The sequence below is a fragment of the Ambystoma mexicanum genome, chromosome 5p, assembly GCF_040938575.1.
Source record: "Ambystoma mexicanum isolate Mex_15411 chromosome 5p, UKY_AmexF1_1, whole genome shotgun sequence".
Lineage (NCBI taxonomy): Eukaryota > Metazoa > Chordata > Amphibia > Caudata > Ambystomatidae > Ambystoma > Ambystoma mexicanum.
The window spans coordinates 470,139,020-470,164,284 of NC_090930.1; the positions used below are offsets into that span (position 1 = coordinate 470,139,020).

At 45.2% G+C, this 25,265-nt stretch overlaps 1 protein-coding gene across 2 annotated transcripts in view; it reads left to right on the plus strand.

The window, feature by feature from the left end:
• IL13RA2 (interleukin 13 receptor subunit alpha 2) overlaps nt 1-25,265 on the plus strand; it is a 434,703-nt gene that overhangs the window by 47,207 nt on the left and 362,231 nt on the right. For both annotated transcript variants that reach the window (XM_069612879.1, XM_069612880.1), the window contains exon 3: nt 15,081-15,232. In XM_069612879.1, the coding sequence (XP_069468980.1) occupies nt 15,081-15,232 (152 nt within the window). The remainder of the gene's footprint in view (nt 1-15,080; nt 15,233-25,265) is intronic.

A 25,265-nucleotide genomic window follows, 5' to 3' on the forward strand; every position in this document is an offset into this window, starting at 1 on the left:
TATTGTTTTTTGTTCGAATTCTTTGGCGGAGGTTGAAGCTTTTGATTCATTTGAGCATTTTAAAAAATACTCTTCAACCGCTGCTTTAATTAAATTGATCTGATCATTTGTATTTTTAGGTTCAATTATTTGCTGTTGGATCAAGGGGAGGGATCCAGCTGATGTACCATGCTTGGGTGTCTCTTGTTGTCCTTGAGGATTTGTTTCATCCCGGTGATTAGATGCATCATCCTCAAGCTCAGTGATTAATTGATTTAATGGTGAGTGGTTTACAGGATGAAGCAAAGGTCTTTCTTTTTGTAGTGAAGAATCTAAATTTTTCTTAATTCACTTAATTTGGCAAATCGTTTTGTCAAATCAATCATAGGTATGTGGACCTGAGAGTTAAATGCTTTATTTGTTTTGTTGCAGGGTTGATAAGGCTTCGTCATTAGATGTCTGGCTTTCCCTTTAGTCCGCGGTCGTTTACTGAAAACTTCATATGCCTCTTTGTTTGACTTTTGACTGGGCATAGTTGGCAGATTCTCCACACTTATCCAAGATGAATTAGGATCAACTATTGTGGGAATATCGCTTTCAATTGGTCGAATGATATGGTCAAAAGCAGGAAGAGTATGAGCTAACAAAGTAGTTGCTGGTACTGGAATTGAATTAGGAATATCTGTGTGGTCCATGGTTTCATCAGATAGCTTTTGTAAAGGAAGCATTGGCTTCTGGTGCGGGTGGGTTTCGATCCAAGTTGTTATTTGATCGATTTTTTTCTGATTGTAAATTGATTTTTGATTTGAGCGCTTCAAAAAGTTTCAGTAAGCTTTGAATTGTTGAGTTTACCGCCACTAAAGTTATTTCGAGTAATCCATTATTGATATTAGTCGGCAGTTTTTCTTTGGAGGCGGTTCGATGTCATGGAGTTGGTAGAATATAAGAAGCCGCCAAGGAAATTGACGAGTCCATCGAGCAGCGTTGATGGTAATCCATTGATTTAGACCTCGGAGAGGAGATTGCTCCTCTAGTGCTTGCATGGATGGACATTTCTGTAAAAACCTCTTCGCTTTCCTCGGAGCCAGAGATTTCTTCAATTTGAGTCAATTGAGGTCGAGATTCTTTGTTTTTCTCAGTAGTCTTAAGTGCTTGTAATATAGTGTTATCAGATAAGGGTTGACTCTCAAGATTATGAGTTTCCTCACAGATTGTAGAAATTAGCTTGGAGGGGTCGGACTGCGCTACGGTTGATGAAGGGACTTGTTCCGCTATCTTTATCGGGGGCAGAACAATCTGATGTCTTTACAAGATGTCAGGGTCTTTAGACGGAAGTAAGTGTATTTGACTTGCTTGAAGATGCTCCTTTTGATTTATCAGTTTTGTTGATTGGGTCTGAATTCAGAGGAATTCCAGTTTGGGTAGCTGAATTCCGCATACTGGTCTTTAGAGTATATGGTAACATACTCATGATTAAATTCAGGCTATGAATAATATCCCCTGTATTACTAAATTGTCAAATTGGCAAATTGATACAGTGCACTGAAAATTAATGACATCAACATTTACAACACAGTCAACACTGAAAGATCACTGAAAGATCCCAAAAGAACACAAAAAGAAGGCCTTGCTCGTTTATAATTAAAGACTCGTGGCCTCAACTCCTCAGCATCTCGGCTAAGCGGCAAAGCGGGACTTGAGGGGTCTTGCTTGGGTGCGCGTTTATTATTATTATAGATTATAGATTATATAGGTACCGCCTCCAAAACAAGTAAGCAAGCCTAAACAATGAAGAAACAAATAAATAAACGTTTAGTATACGTTCAAGAGTGTTAACATAAAGGACAATTGTCAATGAGGTGTATTCACCTTGTGGGAGATGAAGTTTGCTTTAAATGAAGTCCAAAATTCAAAATCCAAATGAAAGCGTCCAAACGTCTCAGGAACAGCAGTGCGTCTCGCGGCAAAGCAGGACTTTAGGCGACTTGCTTGGGTGCGCTTTTTCAGCATCCACGGCTAGGAGCAGAGCGGGGATTCCCCTTTTCTGTGTTTTCTCGATGAGGTGGGCTATTCTCCTTATGTTCTCTCCCATATGTCTTCCCTTGACGCAGCCTGATTGGTCTGCCTGGACTAACCTGGGGAGGATCGTTTCTAGTCTGGTGGCCAAGATTTTGGTGTGAATTTTTACACCTACATTTATTAATACAATGGGGCGTTATGACCCGCATTCGGATGGGTCTTTCCTTTTTTGGGGGTTAGTATCACCATGGCCTCCTCCATTGTTTTCCGTTGTGTGTGGGACTGCCCTATATGATTAAACAAGTTTGCAAGATGTGGTATTAGTGCTTTCTTATGGGATTTATAAAATTCCGCTACGTACCTGTCAGGGCCCGGGGACTTGTTGATTGGGCTTGAGTTTATGGTGGCCCTGACCACGTCCCTCGAGATTTCCCCCTCTAGGGCTTCCCTCTCCTCTTCCGTTAAGTGTTGTAGTTCTATCCCTCTCAGGTAGATTTTGTGGCTTTCAGTGCATGGGTTGTCAGAGCTGTCCAGTGTAGAGTAGAATTCTACAAACTCTAGTTGCTAGTGCTAGTCCGGCCTCCCTGTTGCTTGATTTTTAGGATTATTTTGTCCCTTTCTTCTGGCTAGGAGCCGGTCTGATTTGTTAGCTTTAACGTAGACATTTTGCTTCAGGCGCAGCAGGTTATGCTCGGCCGGCCTGGTTTGTATCGTATATAGTTCTCGAATCACCCTGTACTCCCTTTTGATAGCGGGAGTCTGTTTCAGACCCATTTTGGCCATAATCTCTTTTAATTTTGCTTCTAGCCGGGTTTCTTCCAGCCTCAGTTCCCTTGTGCGTCTTGCTTTTATGGCTATAATCCTGCCTCTGATCATCGCTTTGAGTGCGTCCCACCATGTTTGCTAGAGGTGGTGTCCCCAACCTTATTGGTCTCAATGAATATTTCAATTTCTTTCGACAGTTGTTGCATTAGTGTTACATCTTTAAAAAGCTGGGTCGGGTATCTCCACTTCCAGAGACCAGGTGGGCCCTGTTCCTTTTTATTGATAGGGACATAGGCATGTGATCAGAGAGGGTGATGGCGCCTAGTGCTAGGTCAGTCGCTTTACCAATCAGCGATCTGGACAGCCATATATAATCGATCCTGGAGTGCGACCCCTGCGCATGGGAGTAAAAGGTGTATCCTTCGCTATCACCCTGCATTTCCCTCTATGTGTCGACTAGGGCTAGTTCATGGATTTTCCGCCTAAGGTCCCCCGAGGCTCGCACCAGAGGCCCCTGGGGCATCGTGCTCGTGTCTTTGGAGGGTTCCCAGGCTAGGTTGAAATCTCCCGTTAAAATGACAGGGGCTTTTGCAAACTTCTCTAGGTGAGTGAGCACTTTGTGTATGTAGGTATCTTGGCCTGTGTTTGGCGCGTAGAGTGTCGTGACCGTGTAGGCCTCCCCTCTCCCTTCCAGTGCTACTGCCAAATACCTCCCCTAGCCGTCTTTCTCCATACCCTTTACTGATAGATCGAGTCCATCCTTCAATACTATGAGGACTCACCCTTTTTTGCTGGTTTGTGTGGCCTGAAGAACTCTCGTATACCCCCAGATTTGAATTCTATGGTTGTCCAGTGTCTGTATGTGGGTCTCTTGCAGCGTAACTATATGTGGTTCCTCCCTTCTCAGGAATCTCTCGACCTTTTTTCTTTTGATTGGGTAATTAAGTCTGTTAACATTTAGCGATAGCACCTTCAGTTGATCTGGCCTATCCATATTCGATCCCTTGGGATATTATTGACTGAGCTGGTGGCCCTAGCGCCCCGTGCGAGCCCCCCCAGGTCCCCTCTGCTTCCATGGCCAGCCACTCTCTTCTTCTAACTGCTGTATCCGGATCTTCTTGTCCTCTTCCCCCCTCCCCTCTTCCCCCTTCACCCCTTGTCCTTACTGGGTGGGTCCAGCTGGCCCATAGCCCCCCTCGTTTTGTGGTCACGAGAGCTAGACCCTAGTAGATGTCTAGCTTCCCCTCACGCAGGATAGACCAATCCCATTCCACCACGCCATTCCCCCCATCTCTCCCGAAAATGTGTGCATTCCTGTCTGCTCCTTATCGCTAAAGCACAAAACTTATCTTGTTGTACACCCTCCCAGGGATTTCATGATTGTAGAGACCATGGCCTGATTTTCGTTTATTGCCATTCCTTTCTGGGTGCCTCAGTTTGACGGGGTCCATGTTGCTTGGCAGGTTTCCGTGGGGGGGTTGTTTCCCCCCTTTCTTGGCTCTTTTGGATTTGACTGCCGTCCAGTACCAAGGCCTCCGGGCGTTTGCTTGGCCAGATGGCGAGGGGCGTGGTGATTGGCCTTCTTCTTCGAGACCCAATATAGCTGCACCTTGTTTGCACGTCGTTACCTTATGATGTTTTCCCTGCCAAGTGAATCTCAGGGTGAATGGGTGCCACCACCTGTATCGAACCTGTTGGCTTCTCAGATGGGCCAGAACCGGGGCCATACGCCTTATTCTGTTTAGGGTGGATTGGGATAGATCTTGGTACAGGTGGATTTTGGCCCGTTGTAGGTGATTTGATTTGTCTTTCTGGCATTTTCCAGAATTTGTTCCTTTAGGGTGTAGCTCTGGAGCGCCACCAAGACATCACTTGGTCTTGCCCCCGGTTCCAGATGTCTCGGGCCCACCCTGTGGATTCTATCAAACTGAATTTCCACGCTCTGCTCCACCTCCAACAGATCCCCGAAGATGGACTGCAGAACTTGGGTCAGTACCTGGTCTTGGGTGGCCTCGGGCAAGCACTTGACCCGTATATTGGATCGCCTGGACCTGTTTTCCAGGTCTGCGACCCTTAGCTTGAGGTTATGGGTGGCTACTGCCAGGGTTTCTAGTAGAGTGTCAGCCTTCCATGCCTCATCTGTTAGCTCTTGGATGGCCCTCTCATTGGTGTCTACTCTTTCCTAGATCTTGTTGATGTCCCTCCTTATTTCTTGTATTCCTTCGGCCAAGTCTTCTCTTAAAGCGTCCATTTATTTTTGCCCTGCATTGTTCATTTTATCCACTATTTCTCCCAGTAGACCTTTGAGTGAAGGGTGCATCACCTGTCTCTCCTGGTCTTCCTGCCTATTGGACAGCCCTTTTTCAGCACCCCAGTCGTTGGTGTTTTGTGCCCCCATTGCGTCTGTTTCTCTGGCCCATATCTGCGCTAGGATCCCTTTGAGTGTCTTTTTAGCCATCTTTGGGAGTGCTGACGTGTCCGTATTTCTGCTTCTGTACATCTCGAGGGGTGGCTGCTATGTGGGATGGCTCCTTAGGGGTCTGTTTGCTCCTGATGTGTGCCTGGGCCTTATCTCCCTTGACTGTGGCGACTGAGGGTACTCCTGTTCCGCGAGGAGTTTCGGCTTTGAGTTTCTCCTGTGGTCTCCCCGGTGTCTTACGGGGAGCCGTGCTCGTCCTTGTGTGAGTGTTCTCTTGGACGCCCTGCCGGAGGGCAGGGCTCTAAAGGTGGCCTGAACCTGGCTTCCACGTTGAAAGGTTTTCTGGCCTGCCCTGTTCAGACGTGGAGCAGGCTGGTGTGTGGCTGCTGAGGCCCCCTTGTTGGGCTCGTAGATGTTGCGCTCCCAACCTGCGGTTGGCTCCTGGTCGCCACAGTGCGGGATGTTTAAGTGTCAGATAGGAGAGGGGGACCCTGTTCAGCGCAGAGCCTTCTCAGTTGTACCGTAGGTTGACCGGGGTCCTGGGAGGTGTGTTGGTCTGGTTTAGATGTTCCCCTCGGGATGGTTGGGCCTGGGTGCAGGTGGAATTCTATGCGGGGGGCACCCGCAGCCATGGGGGCTCCCTGCCCGTGTCTCCTGGCCTCGTGGCTCCAAATGGAGTGTCCGTCAGTTGAGGCCCCCGGCAGGGCCTCCTGTGCAGCGGGATGTCAAGTCTTGTGTGCATGGGGGGGCCCTGTGCTGCTCCTGTTTAGTTCTTGATATCATCGAGGCCTCTGGGTTGAAGTATACAATGACTAGCAGACACTTGCTAGTCGCCTCCTCCTCCTGAATTGTCCCTTCTAGCATGGATGCGAGCATAGCCTTTCTGCCCAAATTCATTTTCCGCACTGCAAGGCCCTGATTACGCCTGATGGCTGTTAAAATACCACTGAACGGACGACCCCTTACCGCTCGCTGTGCTTCAATAAACACTACATCACACCCCTCTATAATCAGCGTATCCATCAACAGGGTTTCCTGTAGGCAAATAACATCATCCGAGGCAAATAGGTCTTGATTACTCACATTGTTTGAAAAACCTCTGTAATTCCAGGCTACAAATATCAAATTCGAATTTGAAGCTTCCTTTCAAGCTCTGTTTATCCCGTCAGAACTATAATCTGCCCAGGAACCCCCCCAATGGATTGCCTTTCTTTGTGGGCTCTGCACAGAATGCCACAGCGCTCATCCAAGTCCACTTACATGGCATTCGAATGCAAAAAAAACCTTATGGCAACAACCATCTTTTGGGGCTGCACGTCTGGACATAACTGAGATCCCCAGTTCTGCTACTTCAAAGCCCAAAGAAAGAAAACATACATTTTGTGCGAAAATTGCATTGTTGATTTGTGAACGCAGGTGTAATTTTACAATGTCTAGGCAATCCTCATGCACAAATTCCTCAATACTAATATCATCAGTAGTTACCAACCTAAGACTGGGAATTTCAAAAAGTAGCAACAGTATATAATGTCTGTTTAAGGGAATTCTATTTGAGCTTTTTCAAAAAGCTAACTTAAATAGAAATAGATCACACCCTCTTCCAATTTCTTTTTCACACCTTGCCCTACTGGTACTTTGACCTCACTGTTCACTTCACTACCCCCATCTACTGAATGGACAAGAGAGGCAATTCTTTGTGGGAGTTTCTTGCTTTTTGGCAAACCTGATCTCTTTTCTTTTGTGGTCCTGGGCAAGGGCACAGGGACTTTACAAAAGGCACTCATTGGGAACTCAGGAGGGGAGACTAGTTCAGTGACAACCACCAGTCTTGAGAATATTGAGTAAAGTTTCTGTATTTTCTGCAGTGGAGACTAGTTTCCCCCATTAAGGTCCTCCCCACAGACTTTGTCTGTTTCTTACCAAGGAGTGGTTTGACTATTAAATCCGTCAATACACATACTTTCCCAGCCCCAAGGCCCACTACTGATACAGCCTTATGTGAAGGTTCTTGTACATCACCACCTTCATCCGTGTATGCAATCTCCTCATCACATGGAACAACTGAGATGTTGCTTAGGTCAAAAGAGGGTCTCTCTTCAGTTTGTTTAACATTGTTTGGGGAACTCCTTTCCGCCCCCTGGCCCTCACCTTGGAGAGAACCACTCCCAGACGACCAAGAACCCTTTGCCTTCCTGCTCTTGAAGAAATCCTTTTTCTGCTCATGATCAACTCTTGTGAGGGCCATACACCTATCAATTTCTATCCTCAATTTAGATAAAATCTTATGTGACCCCCCTATTGTTCTGTTTAGGAGGGAGTTTATAGTTTTTAGGCTTTTTTTGAACCAGGCACTTTTCTTTTGAGTGTGGACCTATAACAGTGGGGGCAATACCTCAATAAGGCTACTACACAGAATACCTGCCCCGAAAATAGATACTGGAGGCCGAAGCTCCTCTTTAATACTCAGGACCTGGGTCACTTCCACAGTCTGCCCAGGCATTCTGCCTTTTCTGCCTTTTACGCCTCAACCTTAGGCACCAGCTCGGGTCCCTCACAGCTCACCTGCTGACTATGGATCCTATTTGAGGCAATAATGCAACCCTCCAAAAAACTAACTTTCCCTGAGAGTTCCTTAAGCGTCTGTCTAACCTCCCGCAGTTCAAAGTTGAGGGAAACATATCCCCTACCCATAGAATCTAGGAGCCGTGCCAGGATTGGAAAGAACAATTCATCAACCCCCATACGTAGTTAGGTCCCTTCCCCACACCCCGGTCTTGGCTAGGCCCTCCTCCTGAGCAGGTAAACACCCACAAGGGGACCGTGCATCCTCCACTTTTTGAGGTCCCACCCCTCCCTGATTGTTCATGGATGCCCCAAACCCCCGCACGTGCAAATCATTGACAGAGTTGAACAAGAGGCATCCAATCTAATTGGATTCATAGCATCCGGCTGATCAGTATGATTTCTGTTAAAGACTGTGCACAGGCTGGAGACTCAGGCAACGGCCATTGATTTGTCCTAAAATCTAGAGAAAGTCTAACACGCTTCCCCAGTTCATGCGAGATGGCCGGGCCAGTATGGACACATCGGACACCAAGTCCATCTCCTGCCCCACTTCCCCAGACATAATGTTATTTATGTTTTCCTCAATTATGGACAGTCCTTTATTGAGATTTCCTGTTGTTTCCATAAGCGAATTCCCACATTTGTGGGGTAACACGTCCAGTTGACTCGCCCCCAAAAGTTCCAGACCAGAGCTGACCATTATCCCTTCAACACATGCATCTACCAGAACTCGGAGGGTTTCGGCTGGACCCTGGCTTGGACCAGAAGTAGAAGTCATTGAATGAGTCAAGTCATCCCCCCCTTCAAGTCTCACGGGGACTGCGTCCATATTAGGTGCCATAGATGTAGATTCTGCGACAGACCCTATTACTTCTCTAGATTGCCACCATTGTTTGAAACATGTGTAAAGATATGGGAAGCAGGTAATCAAATCTGTTAACCAAACTGGTTTTAATCAGTTTAAAAATCAGGATGAGGAGGGTCTGGATGGCACCTGGCTCCTGTAAGGTCTTCTTATGATTAGGACTTTCAATGAAGTTAAAAGGAGGACTAAAAGATCTGTCCCTCCGTAAAGAGCATGCAACCAGTCAATTTGAGCTTCCAGTAATCAGGCAATTTCACGTGGAAAAGTTAAAAAAATGTATACAAATTAAGAATGTTAGACAGATAGGCGAGCCACCAACTCCACACCTTCTCTGCCCTTGCTTGCCATGTGGCCACTGATCTTTGTGCAACGCCGCACCTCAGTCGTCTCTCCACAACCCAACCATGAAGCTAAGGGGTTCAAATGTCCTAGGACCCGCAGGCACCCCCGAGCTGCATGCTGGTGTCCAAGCAGTAGCTACTAGTGATTACTCCAGCAGTCTGCAAAGGGCAGGAGCAAGATTAGCAGAAGTTACCTTTTTGTCGCCGACGCGTACCCACAGGTATTCTCAGGTCTGGGCCACCAATTCATTACTGCCCCACCTGCTCCTTCAGTGACCAGAGCAACCACTTCTGCCACTTACATCTGCGCTCCGTACCAGACTAGCGTAATTATAGCTGTTCCACAGCAATCACTTCTGCCAATTACATCCGTGTATCTACCATTTGAACCCGGGGAAGAGTGCTCATCCAATCATGGGGCTGGAAACATGGGCGTGAATTGTCATTGTATGCCCGCATTTTCCCAGCCACCCGAGGCTCTTCCTGACTGCCACAATCTTGATTGTGGGGAGGCAACAGAGAACACCTCACTCCACGCCACTACCCCATAATACAATCAGCCACTATTTTGAGGGTGCGTACATGGGCAGTAAAGGCTCTGAACGCTAATCCTAGGCTCATGTTCGCATGCCATTTACGGCCATGTACATTCCCCAACACAGGGGCCATTGCTACCTTAAGAAAACATCCACGCTTGCCACTGTCAGAACATTCACATACTTTATAGCTCCAGGTAGATCATTCAAGCTCATGAGAAGACTGTTTCGGTCTCCTCAGGGTATTGTCACAGCACACACTAACTCTCAAAGACAGTTCAAGGGTTTTTATTATGAATTTAAATACAGTCCAACTAAGGCCCATTCCTCTCTCTCTCTCGTCTTCCAATGGTCTCCTTCCAACCTAGCTCAGACTTCCCCAAGGTGGTAAATAGAGATCGGTACCCCCTACTTTCTGGAATGTGGCTGGCTAATGGTTGGGGTCTAAAAGCAACTGCCCTATTTTATAGATGGATCCTAATCTGGGGTCTCACAAGAAGAATGAAAACAGGAATTGGTGCCCTCCAATCTCAATCAACCTTTTCCTCTCACATCCTCATACTCCTCACCCTGATGTTTTTCCTTCCATTTTTCTTTTCATCCTTCTTTTCCTGCTACTCTCTTCTTTCTCGCCCTCTCTCTTTCTCTCTCCCTCTTTCTCCCTTTCTCTATCCCTCTGAAGTTATTCCACCACAAGCCTACTCTTACTTTCGCTCTCTACTCAATTACTCTCCATGCCCCTCTTCACTATTCTACACTCCCCTCTCCAGTCCCACTTCTCTCTACTCCCACTACTACTCTCCACTTCCCTATTCTTCACTCCAATAACCTCCATTACTATTACTCTCCACTGAACACTACACTCCTTCCCCCTTCTCTCACAGTCACCCTCCTTTCACTCTTTCACCTTTCTCACTCAGTCTCACTTTCTCTCCTACACTCCCACGTAGTCTCAATCACTTACCTTACTCATCAGACACATACTCCCACACCCAAATAGCACTTTCAACAACCAGTATCTCACCTTGCACACACTCTCTGTAAATCTCTTCCACGCTTCACTTAAACACCCTTCCGCCACCTGGTCTCTTGGTTCGCCTTGTTCTCCATTAACCTCACCTGACAACCCCCACTCATCTCCACCCTTCCTTTTTTATACAACTCCCTTCCTGCTGTAGCCCTTTCCTCCTCCCTATTAACTACAGCTCTCACCTGCCCCGTGAGCCAACCATTGACTGCCTTTTCCCCAGTAGCTGGGTGGTGTTGTAAAATTGCATTAAAATGTTCTTTTAGTCCTGCCCTGTTTTCAGTGCGGTGCCAATAGGATTCAATGATGTTTGCCCGGTGTGAGGATTAATGATCTCGGGGTTCCTGCCAGGCCACGGCAAAATGCTGTTGCCACCGATGTGTGGTAAGTGTGATAATACATTTTCTTTTGTTGTTTCTTTGTTGCATAGGTCCGAGCATCTTTGGTTTGCTGCCGAGACACCTGGTAGCTGGAGTCTCATAGCGGCTCTCTCAGTTGCAGATAATATTGCTTTAGGTCTACCATAGAGGAATCTGAAATAAAGCAGAGAGAACACAGGCCAGCATGTTGTGCGACAACCATGGGGTGATAGTAGGTGGTACTGTCTTCTTGCAACCAGGCACATATGGGAGGGGGGGGGAATCAGAGACTGGGGCCCTCCCAACTCTCTCACCCCACCTCAATGGAAGGACTGGCTCTGGCGAACACTCTGGTAGGCCTCCCGCACCAAGTTGAGAGGAGTCTGCATCCCCCTTGACAGGGTAAGGTACCAGAGCCTATCACAGTATTTCAGAGGCTAATGTATTGTATATTTCTGGGGATTAATAGGATCCTTATGTTACCTGTCTCTTTCATACCTCATTCTACATTGGTATTTTAATAACAGCTTTCTTTTGCTCGTTATTTGGGATTCTAGAAATAATATATGAATTTTAAGAAATGGATACATTTTATATATTTTGATTACATCTGCTGTCTAGGATTTTTGCATGTTCCCTTCCTCCAAAACAGCATTGATCTTTGTCAGCGTGAGGAGAATAGAAAGTGCCTGGTTTCTTATTCTGTTTTTATGTATATAATGTCACAGTCATTTAAATTGTGCATGGGCTGAGCTTTCATTTTCTATTGAGTTTAATGGTTCACCTCAGAGACTGTTTAAAAAAAAATCTGATTCTATTCTTTTTACGCATCCATTTAATTGGGCGACCCATGTTTATTCGTATCTATGCAGTTACAAAATAATAACCATAATGCCTTTTTCCATGAACACACATTTTTAGAAATCCTGTCTATCGTTTAGCTTTAACTTCCCAGTTCTTCCAATGATGAAAAGTGTGATCGCTTTCCATTGTTATATGCATTACGTTACTTTAGCGGTTCACAATCCTCTTGTATTAATAACAAAATAGACAATTAGACTTCTAATGCCAGTAAGAAATCCATAGCATGGCAGAGAGCTTTAATTTACAGAACGTAAACATACTGATACTAACTCTGAAACCTTACTACCTGCCTTTAAAAGGTGTCCCAACTGGCCATTACAAGGATATTGCCAATCACTGAGGAATTCCATAACCTTGCAGAGGCACATGGTCGTAGGCTGAGTGCCTTCACAAAGCAACACAACTTTGATGTCATATATTGAGGCATTTTATTCATTATAATACATGCATGTAATGAACATACAAATGGTCTCAAATATGTATATCTCACAAATGTGTCTGTAGTAAAAGTGGTGTTTGAATCACTAAGTCCCTAATGCTCTCCGAACATGTTTGTAACCATGAACCTTATAAACTAATTTAGAGAGTCTCAGGAGTTGGATGTAAGGATAACATCACTGTGACTTATGGCACAATATTTGGGTCTAAAGACTTTCCTGCTTCTTGGTTTCAAGTTGGAGATCCTTGCTGGCTTTGGCAGCCTCCCAGAATTGTACAAGAGGAGGGGCTGGGTCTCGGGGTAGGAATGAAATGGTTGTGTCGAGACTCAGGCATTAATGCACAGTCAACCTTAGAGAAAAATATATATAATCACCAAGAAACCTATGGTGGATTTAAAAAGTCTGAAATGTGAAAGTAGAATAGTCCATTCGAGCCACGTCACACATTCCACAATGCCACCTAGTAGCAATCGCTGGAAGTTCACCTCCAGTTCTCAGCCACATCAGCAAGGCATCGCAAGTATGCAAATTAGCACAAATGAAAAACTTTTCCTCCAGGAAATTGTCGCTGTCTAAGCCAAGAAATTAATAAATCAATTGCAGATCATGTAGGGGCATCTACTTGTACATCCAAGAGGATTAAAGAACAATTTAATGGAACTGGCTGTGCTCATTGATAAACTTAAACCAACAAGTTGCAGGTTTTTATATCCAGCTATGGTGATAAAAGCATGCACCCCTATGTTGATAAACTCACTCTGCAAGTTTGAAAAATGCATCATTCAAAGAAAACGCTTTGCCAACCATTGTTAGGAATGCATGAATCACTCCTCTTTTGAAAAAAACCAGGCTTGTGCCCCACAATGCCCGGTAATTACCAGCCCATAATCAAAACCCCATTTTTGTTAAAAATATTGGACCGGGTTGCGTATATGAATGATCCGGGGATCCTCAATAAATGTCAATCTGTTTTCCGACAGGGCTATGGATAACATGGGACAGAAACTGCCATGATTGATCTCAAGTCTAGGCTTTTATAAATTATGGACAGGGGGCAGACACATTGCTCATGCTTCTGCACCTGTCCGTGTCCTTTGATCTGGTTGACCATCAGCTAATGGTGGCCAGGTTAAGGGAAATGGCAGGTTTTTCAGATAATGCCGCCATATGGTAAGCTCATTTAGTGCAGAGTATGCATTAAGGATGCCGAAGCATAACCTACTTTATTGGCATATAGTGTACCCCAAGGGGCCTGCTTATCGCCGGCCCTATTTAACTTTTTTACAGTACTTTTTTAAAATTTGTTGGAAGAACATGGGGTCGGCTTTATGAATTATGTGGATGACACTCAATGTGTCATCCCATTATCGGGTGTTCATCAAGATGATGAAAAAACTATCAATAAGATCTAGGACCTCATTCACAACTGGATGATAAACAATGGTCTAGCCTTTAATAAGGAAAAAACAGAGTTAATGGTGATTGGCACCAAATGCAGAGTATGTAATCTGGGAACCAACTATGGTCTGTTTCAAGTGGCAGGTTGCGATATTAAGACCAAAGATAAAGTACAAACTTTAGGGGTTTATCTGGACCAATATCTTACCTTGAAGGCTCATGTGAGTGGCTTAGTCTTCTCCACCTCCTATTATATCAAATTGCTGGCCCAGCTCCACCCGCACATTTCTCAACAACACTGTGAGGTCATTGCAAGAGCTCTTATAGGGTCAAAAATGGACTACTCGAGCAGCCCACTGGTTGGCATCTCTAAATCAGAATGTGCTAGATTACAAACTTTGCAAAATGGTATGGTCAGAGTTGTCAGGGGCCTCAAGAGAAGGGACCATGTGTCAGAGGCAAGACACAGTCTATACTGGTTGCTAATAGAGGCAAGAATTGAATTTCGACTTCTATTGATCACGCATAAGTATTTTACGGGCCAAAGTCTGTCATACCTGAGTGAAGCTTTGATTAATAAATCCAGCATTAGTTGTCTGAGATCTAATAACATTAACCAGATTAAAATCCCAGCCTGTCAATTGACTGTAGCTTAGAATGGCAATTTTTCAGTAGCCTCAGGGTCACTTGGTGCGCCTTATAAATATACTAAAGTAAAAGTAAAAAAAGGGCAGTGCTACTTTATGCATAGCTTAATTAACTGAAGACACTATGCTGGTGCATTATAGATGCATACAAAATATGAACATCACTTTTGCGAGCTCTCTGTACAGTAACCAAGGAAGTCGTGTTTCCAGTCATGAAAACCTGAAGGCAAGTGTATTATGTGCATGGCTTCTATAGGCCTGGGAGAGAATTGTGGGGTTCTAATCAACTGCTGGGATGTCACAGAAGTGAAAGTGGCGTTTTCTCTGACGTAGGGCGAGGTGAGAGGGATCCTGGAATGTTTCATGCTTTGAATAGTTCCCTTATGACTACCCTCTACATCTTCCATGATGCTGGACTATGGAGACAGCACAAGGGGTAGAAAAGGGACTCCAAAACAATACACAATATAACATTGCAGATGGTAGTTTTCAACCACGGGGTCCATTTCACTTCGGGGTTCTGAGTGACAATCATTGACAACTTGAACTTACCTTTCATTGTCTATTAGATGTCACTTGGAATCCCTTGTGGAAGATATCACTGTAGTTGACAGCTACCCATCAATCAATATATGAAACAACATCACAATCAATCAACGTATTTAGTATTTCTCGAAGCAGATGAGAACATTTCAGGTATCAATCTTTAATCGCATTGTCAAACTCGCTTAAAATTAATATGCAGACTTTTTTAATCACTCCTATGAAAAGCATTAGGCACAGAGGATGCAATAATCTAGAGTGTATCGTAATGTACCATAAACTAATGCTATTTTTGTCATTCTTCTCATTATAGTGGAACCACCTACTCATTTCAAAATTGCGGATCCTGGCTACTTGGGATGGATGGTTCTGCAATGGCAACCTCCAATACGTCTGCCCAATTTAAGCCACTGTGATGTAAAATACAAACTACAATACCGAAACGGTGATGGGACTGTATGGAAGGTAGGACATGATATTCTGTGCTAGTCTTTACAAAATTGGGGATTGTTAACTGTGTAAAGAAGTAATGTGCGTGCCCTTGCGCAATCCTGGGCCCATTTGACACTGGCCATGCCATTGGAAAGAATCACCAGATTGTACATCAATTGCACATCCACTGGGGAAACAGTTTTCAGTGGTGGCTGGTGAACTTTGAGAAAGCTGTGGAGTCACACCAGCCCAAATTCCACCAAATGAACAAGTACAATGAGCGAGGCTCGAATTTACATGGTCCTGCTCTCAAGAAATCTGTTTTAAACTTGCTTTACAGCACATTTCCCCAAGCAAATTAGCAAAAAAGGTGTTGATTTTAAGAAACTTGTTAAGTATCTCACGCTTCAACATTAGATATAATCAAATCTTGGAAATGCCTTACTAGAATATTGTGTACCTGAAATATTTTGATCAATGTGCTGGACTTGGTGCCTGCAACCTTTGGGCCTACAGATGTTTTGCACTACGACTCCCATGAGCTCTAGCCAGCATACTCACCAGTCCCTTCTCATACCATTGGTGGAATCGTAGGGGCTCATGGACCATATCCTTCAGTGGTGGCATCCAGATACAACTTAGATATCCTTCTGGGTCCCCAGACTCCATAGCACCTTCAGTAATGGGTGTCTAAGAATTCTTTCTGCAATTTTGTGTTGTGGGACCAATAGCCATTCTCCCAAAATAACCAGCACAATGATACACTCTTTCTTTCTTTCTTTCTTTCTTTCTTTCTTTCTTTCTTTCTTTCTTTCTTTCTTTCTTTCTTTCTTTCTTTCTTTCTTTCTTTCTTTCTTTCTTTCTTTCTTTCTTTCTTTCTTTCTTTCTTTCTTTCTTTCTTTCTTTCTTTCTTTCTCCCTCAGGTGATCTATTAGGACTCTCACATTTGCTGTCCTTTAATAGTGCAGTAATCCCGCTCCTCCATCATCTTTACTCCGAGTCAAATTATCATTAAAAACTCTAGTTATCTTCTCTTCCAAAAGAACTTCACTAGCATCCTTTTGACCTTCTCAAAAAAGCTGTGCTGAATTTCTACCAGTAAAATCTGGAACAGGAATAGCACCCAGGGAAGCAGATTAATCTTAATCTCAGTTAGCCTCCCTCCCCAGCATAACATCAGTTTCTCCCATCACGTCAAACCTTCTTTAATACGTGTCCAAAAGTACTGGAAATTAACCTCATATAGCCCGTCCAGATCTTTTGGAATAAAAATTCCTAGATACTAAATTCTCACTTCCTCAGGTCTGATCTGCAATGCCGCCAGCGCCTCACGAATGTCTCCTATTTTGTCAACTCAAATTAATCTTAAAGCTGGAGATTGCATCATGTGTCTCTAGCACCCTAGTCAGAGTTAATGGGGATTCTATCAGTTTCTTCAGGTAAACTAATATGTCATCCTCCTCCCAGGGCAAACCTCTCTGACACCACCCTATTTACGGAAACCACAGCAACTGGTGTCTTATATACAGTTTCCATTCCTTTCATCCACTTTTGGTCCAAAAGCCATTTTTCTCAGAGTGCCAAACCGCTATCCTACATGATGTAACTACTAGAAGATGTAATAAAGCTTAATGGATCTTACCTGCAGCCTAAGGAAGTAACTTTGTTATTTTTTCCCACCAGGGTAGAATATGGGAGTCATGCCTTCCACAATAATAGTGGGAGCGAATCCTTACGAAGTGAGTGGTCATGCAAGTTTGCACCATCTTGGGGCCCCCCTTCTTAAATCCTGAATCTGTAACGCGTAAGTCGCCCCCCTCTTTCCACTTGCTGGCATTTCAGGCAGCATGCTTATACCATGGCGCAATGCAATCACACCCTAATCAACCCAAGATGGTGTGAACTTGCATGACACTCACTTTGTACGGATTCACTCTAACTTATATTGCGGAGTGTCAACTCGGGACGGCGGTGCTGGTCAATTTGCTGGATGGCCCACAACCACTTCTGATTAGGCCCTTTGGGAGGGTAATCAGGAGTTGCTGAGAATAGTTGTTCCCAGTACTTCAAAGGGTTGAGGCGCCCTTGTAGGCCTTCAGTGATCGATGCAAAAACAGGTGTCCGATGGGACAACAGCAGGCTCAGGGTACCAAACCTTCCAGCATGTCTCCGGCGGTTCCACAGGTTTGCTTTAGCATTTCAGGATACTTGGCTCCTTCTGTAGTTCAGAGTGATCTTCAGGTGATCAACCTGGAATGGATGCAGGGCCCCTTCTCTTATCCAAGATTTGTTTTGCGCTCAAATCTGGGATAACCAATCGAAGACCTGCTCTCTTGCATGCACACCAGACGTGGACCGTTCATGGTCCACGGTGCTCCAAGTCATTCATCCATACCAGACATACTGGCACCAGTAGTGTGGATTGGGACCAGACAGTCCCAATCCTCTTCCTGGGCACTAGCACACGTGACATTCAGGAGCCCGTGAAAGTTGTGGTTTTAGTGGGAGGCTGCATGCCCAAATAAGGAATTCATGGGTTTGCTCGACCTGGGGGAAAGCAAAGGGACAAAATGGCCAAAGGACAGAACAAAAGACTTTGCAGCACTGCTATTTTCAGCACTGACCACAGTCTTGAGCCAAACGCAATGTTGTTCATTAAAAAGAAGTAAAAATACTATAAAAGTAAACTGCTGCCACCAGTTGGTCCTAGGCACACTTGTACAATCACCCAAAAATCCCTAGAGGGTGTCAAGGGCCATATAGCAAAAGGACCCCTATACACAGTACTGTAAGGTACTTGGCACATAGATAAAAAGGGACCAAGAAATGGCAACATAGTCAAAGACTAAGGGAAACAAAGTTTCGCAGTACTGACAATCTGAAGGACATGTCAGATGAGCAAAAGCCCAGAGTAGTGCAACTGAAGGCTGTGCTCCACTGAAAAAGGCAGGTTATGTTAGCCAACCAAAAGCAAAAGGTTTGGGGGGGGTCCATAAATGGAAGGACAGTTGCACCTAAGGCAAATCTTTCCTAACACTTGCCCCTCTCAGACCAAGGAAAGGGGGAATTAATCCACCCCTGGATGGGCCTCATGTTTAGGTCAACTGAACATTTTGGAAAACCCATCAGCGTTGCTATGTTGGACACCTGGCCTGTGCTCAATGCTGAAGTCAAACCCTTGCAGGCTTATGGACCACTTGAGCAACTTTGGATTCCCCCCTTCATGTTCATTCGCCACTTTAAGGGATTATGGTAAGTTTGCACAGTGAAGTGGGTCCCATATGGGTAGGGCATCAGCTTCCCTAGGGCTCACACGACAAAGAAACATTATTTCTCTACAGTTGACCACCTGAGCTCTTTGTCCTTAAGCTGGCGACTAACTAATCAAATCGGGTGTTCCTTGCATTTCACATCTACCTGTGATAGCGTACCACCTATCCCAGTGTCAAAGGCATCTATGTGCACAATAAAAGCACATTTGTAGTCAGGGGCCCTGAGAACAGGGGCCTGGCACAGGGAGTCTTTTAAGCCATTGAAGGCCTTCTCACACTCCTCAGACCAAGAAACCTTCTTGGGTATGTTCGGAGTAGTGAGAGCAGTCAGAAGGGCAGCTATGGTATGATAGTCTGCCATGAGATTTCAGTAATACCCAGTGACACCTAAAATAGCTCTCACCTGAGTTTGTGTAATGGGGGTAGGCCAGTCCTGTACTGATTCTACTTTACTGGGAAGAGGCTGAATATTCCCCCCACCTACTTCATGCCCAAGGTAGACCACTGATCCTTGTCCAATCTGGTACTTACTGACCTTTATTATCAAGTGGGCCTTCTGAAGAGCCTGCAAAACTATTCCCAGGTGTTTCACATGTTCTTCCCAGGTGGCACTGAGGACTGCTATATCATCCAGATATGCTAAGCAGAATTCATCCAACCCATTCAGTACATGATTCACAAGTCTTTGAAAAGTGGCAGGTGCATTCTTTAATCCAAATGGCTTTACCCTAAACTGGTAGAGGCCTTCTGTGGTTGAGAATGTTTTCTTCTCCTTGGCATGTCCTGCTAGGGATATTTGCCAATACCCTGCAGTGAGGTCAAATGTGCTGAGTTACTTGGAGGTAACCAAGGTATCGACCAGCTCATCAGTTCTAGGCAGGGGTGTGCATCTGCCCTGGTGACAGCATTTAGAACCCTGTAGTCCACACAGAACCTCAGTTCAGAAGTACCTGCCTTTAGTACCAGAACCACACGACTGGACCATGGACTACTGGAGGGCTCAATCACCCCAAGATCCAACATCGTGTTCACCTTGTTTTTTGATGTAGGATCTCACCTTGTCTGACATCCTATATCGGTTTATAGTCATAGTTTCGAATCAAAAGATTCGAAAAACAAAAATTTAGAAACTAAAGTTTCGAAAACAAAAGCTGTGACATGCTATGTTTAACATGCAAAGTGCATTTCTTTCTAAACCAATCCGTCGACAATAGTCATGTATTGGGGTCAATTCACATGTAAAAAAGTAGCATTTCAATGCTTTTTTTTTGGTAACGTTGAAACGTTAGATGGAGCTGTCCAGTGCTCTAATTTCAGCACTGGACAGTGCCATGTAACGTTTACAGGTTTTAGTGTATATTGGGGGCGGGGGGGTTCACCCCCAGCATCCCAACACCCACGCCACCCTCCCACCCCCCAACCCTAACCCAACCCCCAACCGTAACCCAAACCCAGAAGTCTGGCAAGTGGCACAACTCCTACAATGGACTTCTACCTGGACCCCTACCTTCAGCCAGTAGAATTGCATGGGTAGCCTCTACTTGGTTCTCTTGATCCCTACGTGACCAGCTAGAGGAACTCCATGAGCCAGTTGTATGAGGAATGGTTTTACTTGAAGGGGAACCACCAGCCTCCTATGGTCACCTTCAGTAGACTCTGTGGGCTCAATGTAGAGGAGCCCACCTTCCCAATAAATCCTATGTTTCCCACGAGGTTCACCCTCAAGCTGTGAACAGGCCTGTATCCTTAGGCCTTCTAAAGATGAGCACTCATGTTGGCCCTTACTAAACACTTCCCTATCATCAGGACCACCTTCAACCACTAAACCTTGGAGGTCAGATGGTCATGTGGGTTGAGAATTTCAGACAGCACTCCTTCCTCGTCAGGTGCAGGTACTTGGCCAACTACCTCCACCTCACTGTCAGGGGAGTTAGTGGGAATATCCTCTTTCACTCTTCTGAGTTTTTTGACTCTCTTAGCCTTGGGTTTCCCCTTTGGCTTTGTCTCAGCCTTGCACTTGGCCAGGGCAGCCTTTGTTTGTAACCAGCAGAACCTTTCCAGGGACTTGCCTCTGTACAATCAGAGGTCCTTACTACTGTACAATTTATGGTTAGATTTACAGGCATTACTGGGAACTTCAGAGGGTGGCCATCAGCTAACTTGGTGGGCATCAATCGGGCTCTGGCAAGCTCTTCTTGGTTTCTTGTCTCGGGAGGAAAGCTCAGGGGTAACATGCTCGCCTTGAAAGCAAGACGGCACGTTGCACCACAGGTTCAAGCCCCTGGTCTGCGCTTAGAAACCTCTGGGTATTAAGCGAGTTATAAATAACCTATCATATCATATCATATCATATCATACCAAAGTGGAATCCATCACAGTTCTGCAGGCCTCACTATCCCTAAGGGCAGGAGTGTCAACTCCATTGATTGGCACACTGGGCCTCATTACAAGAATGGCGGTAAGGCAACAACAGCGCCGGTATCGCTACTGGCACCGTTGCAACCGTACCGCCATACTAGGAGTTCTGCTCGCAGGTGCCCTTACAGCCACCAGGTCTGACCTGGTGGCCTTACCGGCACCCGAGAGCAGAACATGATGGTAGCACAGGTACCATTATTAACAGTACCTGTGCTACCACCCTCCCCATTCCCATTGAGCCCTATAGGGCTCAAATGGGAATTGGGGATGTACCGGGCCTGGTACCCGCGAAAGGACAATTACTGGGTCTGGCTGGGCCGGAATAGCCCGGTAATTGCCCATTCGCGGGTACTGGACACGGATGCGAGTTTGGAGGTAGCCTTGCCGGTTAAATCGGCAAGGCTACCTCCAACCTCGTAATGAGACCCACTGTCTTAAAACTAGTGTTGGGTATTATCATGAATACTAGCATAGGCCTCTGGTTCCTTGGAACGCTAGGCTCCAAGGAACCCAGGGATACTAAGACTACTTCAGACTATATCCCACTGGGGAAGGAGTCCAAAGAGAAGGATGCCCCTGTGAAAATGTCTTCTTCCTCGTAAAAGGTGAAGGCCAGACTCACAGAGTGGACTCCCAAGGTTTTGATCTTGCATCTGGGGTCCCCCTTCACATGGTCACTTGCTCCACAAGCCACACAAGATCTACTGGGTCTTGGGACATACGGAGGATTACTGTAATCAGAGCTATGCATGGGAGGATGACTCCCATTACCCTGAACATTCTCATGGGATTTACCCTTATTAGACTTTTTGTGGCCCTTATGGGAGAAAGATTTATCAGTACCCCCACTGTAAGAAAGGCATGGTATCAAACATTGAAGACAAACACAAGTGATCACAGTTCAAGGGTGTTGATTGAACTTCAATGGGTTGGTTGAATGCCTATCTAAACCTAAATCTAAGGATGGGAGCAAGCTACGACCATCAAATAATAATAACACAGTCCTAGTTGAGTCTGTCAAAATAAAAGGGCCTATACTTATAAACCTATAAGTCTTACTTCTAAATACAAAATGGTGTGGGACAGTAGTGTATGCAAAAAGGAAAAGTATTTAAGAATAATATGTCAGGATAGTTGAACAGTTGGCTTCCCTTCCCCACGTTTTCAGCACAGGACAAGGCGGCACGTTTGAGCTTCGTGCACACTCTATCATCTTTGGCACAAGGACACATTTGAAAGCATAGGTTTCCAATAACAGTCTCTTACTTCAGAAGGCCTGTCGTAACAAACAAGCATCAAAAGTTAATTTCTTATCAGGATTCTCACATGCACAAGTTCTCGCTTTCCATGTTCATCATGGGTCTCCCTCCTCCAGGCTTGGACCCCTTTTTACCACAATGTTTACACTTGGTTTCCCTGAATCAGGTTCAGACCATGGATCTCCGTTGTTCGGGCTCGTATCCCTTTAGCACAATAATCGCATTTGGTCTCCCTCGTTCGGGCTCGTACCAGGTAATCTCACTTTCTAAGTTTTCCTCTTGATCTCACGATCGAAGCCTTTTGAATGTGCGATGGGTTTTGCTTAAACCGCTGCAGGAGCACTTCAATTGACATCACACAATGTTCTTATCAATCTTCTACTTTTGTTTCTGCCACTTCTTGGTGGGATATCTTACAGATACCTTCGATTGAGGACATTTACGGTGTCAGACCACTCTGTCAATGGTATTGTATCTTTTATTTTCAAGTTCAAACATTCATCAGTTCAACTTTACTTGCGTCTTTCATCACACGCGTTTAACAATGTGCATTCCTATGCTCTTTATACACTGTTGCTGCTTGCAACCTTGACTTCAACACAGAGCGGTCTTGCATCGGTCTCCCCAACTCACCGGCTGTGTTGATCTCTCTCGTGCTCCTTTGTTCTTGGAGCCAAGGAGGATACCACGGCTGCTGCTGCTCCTCCCTGCCTTGGTCAGCCATGCGAGAGGGCCTCTGGTATCTTCGACACACAATGTATGATTCTTTGTGCAGGTTTCCTGGCCTTACGCTTTGTGACTCAAAGGTTTCCTGGAAGTAACAGATTCTTGCCGAAAAAGTCAAGGGTATTCCCCTCCCTGCAAACCCTTCTTGGTTTGACATCTTCCTCCCCTCATTCAGCTGCAAACTGCTGTTCCTTCATGTGTTTTGGCTCGCTCAGAGTGTGCTCTCGTGCTCTGCCTTTTATCGTTGGGGAAGTTTAATGGAAGTCAGGTGTGAGTGATTGTCAGCAATTGCCTGACCTCGCTTGACCATTGTATTGGGACACGTCAAGTACACTGCTCGGGTGTGAGTCTGTTTTCTCCCAGAGTGGGCTGTTCATGTGAAAGTGTTCCTACATATCCTACCTGGTAGAATGGTGCATAGGAGTTAGAGGGGGGAGGGCTACCACATTTCTCCATCCAGTGTCCCACTCTCACTCCCCAAAGACCCCTCACCCAGTTGATCCTCCCGCACTGGTACACCCCCAGGGTCTGGATCCGAAGGCGATGGCTGTGCCCTGGCCACCTGAGAGAGAGATCCAGGGGGATTAGCGGGTGAGACACCTTCTGGTTTCTCACACCACCCTCCTTATCTTTGTGCTTTTTCCCGTCCTCCTGCTTACGAGAAGCAGGCTTGTCCTTATGGGACACTCTGTGTGACACCCATAAATCTGCTGCAATGGCTAACTTCTTTTTATCTATCTCATTAGACTCAGCCAAGTGCTGCTTAAGCTCAGAGGAACAAGAAACACAAATATGTTCAAGCATGACTAAACAAATCATACCCTCAAAGGTGGTGACCTTGTAAAATTCCACCCAACCAGTCAAGTTTTTTAAGGAATCAGTCACATACGAAACCCAAGTATTACCTTCTTTCTTTTTGTAATATCTGAATCTTTTCATGTATTGAATTTTCCAAACTTCAAGACCAGCATTTGCTTCAATTTTGCAAAGTCTTTTCTGTAAGCATTTGATATTTACATAATAGCACTGCAGCCAGAATGGGATAGGCGACTGAGTAACCATGAAATCTTATCAGCATCCACAACTTCCTGCCTTTCACATGCATATTCAAATACAGTTAACCAGTCCATGAGGTCATTTTTGTCATCATACATACTAAGCAGATCTTTTGGAAATCTTGGATGAGAGGAGGAGCCAGACCCATTACCAGATCTATTGACAGCTTGTAACTTGGCAAATTCCAACTGGTGATCCCTGTCCTTCTGTTTCTCTGCTTTCTCCAGTTCTGGTTTAGCCATGCAAAATTCAAGCTCCTTCTGCTTAAACAGCAGCTCTTGTTTTTTGAAATCCAGCATGGCCTCAGCCTCAGAGCCAGTGTAAGAAACATGGGACTCTATATCATCCCTAATCAGTCTCCTCTACGAAGGCAGCAACAGTCATTTAAGCACTGTTACTGGGAGCAGCCTCAGCACCTTCTACACTGTCATAAGCGGGTGAAGCTGTGATTTGACTCTCCTGCCACTCGATGATCTTTAAGATCATTTTAGTTTTTGTGCCAGAGTCTGGCAAGCTCCTTTCTGCGCAGATTTTCCTTAGCGTCTCATAGTTGGAAGCACTTAAAGTTACAGTTGCAATTGCTTCCATACCATAAGTGAGGCAGGTGCCTTACAGTCAAATTTAAACTAAGGTCACTGTGTTCCTTGTTTAAGAGTAACCTGGGTATTCACCAGTGCGCACCACTGGGTACCTCCGATCTTATCCTATCGCTGTACACCAATTTGTTAAGCTGGATTTCTAAACTCTGACCTGGTGGGCAGAAGTTTAGATGGCCACCCTTGTTTACTGGAACAGGGGAACCTTCTGGTCAAGCCAGACCAATCACAGTAGCTTGGCAGCCGGTGAAGACTAAGTCTCAGGAGGGGTGAGAGTGATCTGAAACCCACAATGAGCACACACAGTAAAACTCCACAGAATACGATTAGACAAGTGTATATAAAAAATACATTTACATTTAGTATAGACCTTAATAATTAAACACAAATAAAACACAGTAATATAAAACAGTTACCACACACGCCTTTCACTATTTCACATATATACAGCTACGTTTCGCCTAATGCAGTAAAGGGGAAGACACAGCCACAACCTGCTACAGAAGGATAGGTTAACACAAATATAGCATTAGGCAGTTCTTCAGAATTGATCCCTAACTTAAGCAGTCCGGCCTTACGAAGTGGGGAGCCTTGTGCTCAAAAGTACAAAAGCGGGTCCTCTTCAGGGAGCTGTAGCAGTTCAGGAAGGGGCTTGAAGTGATGAAGAACAGTGTCGCACTATTCAAAGCGGGTCTACCCTTGCAGGCAGAGTGACTTTTGAGTTTTTGGAATGGCTAGG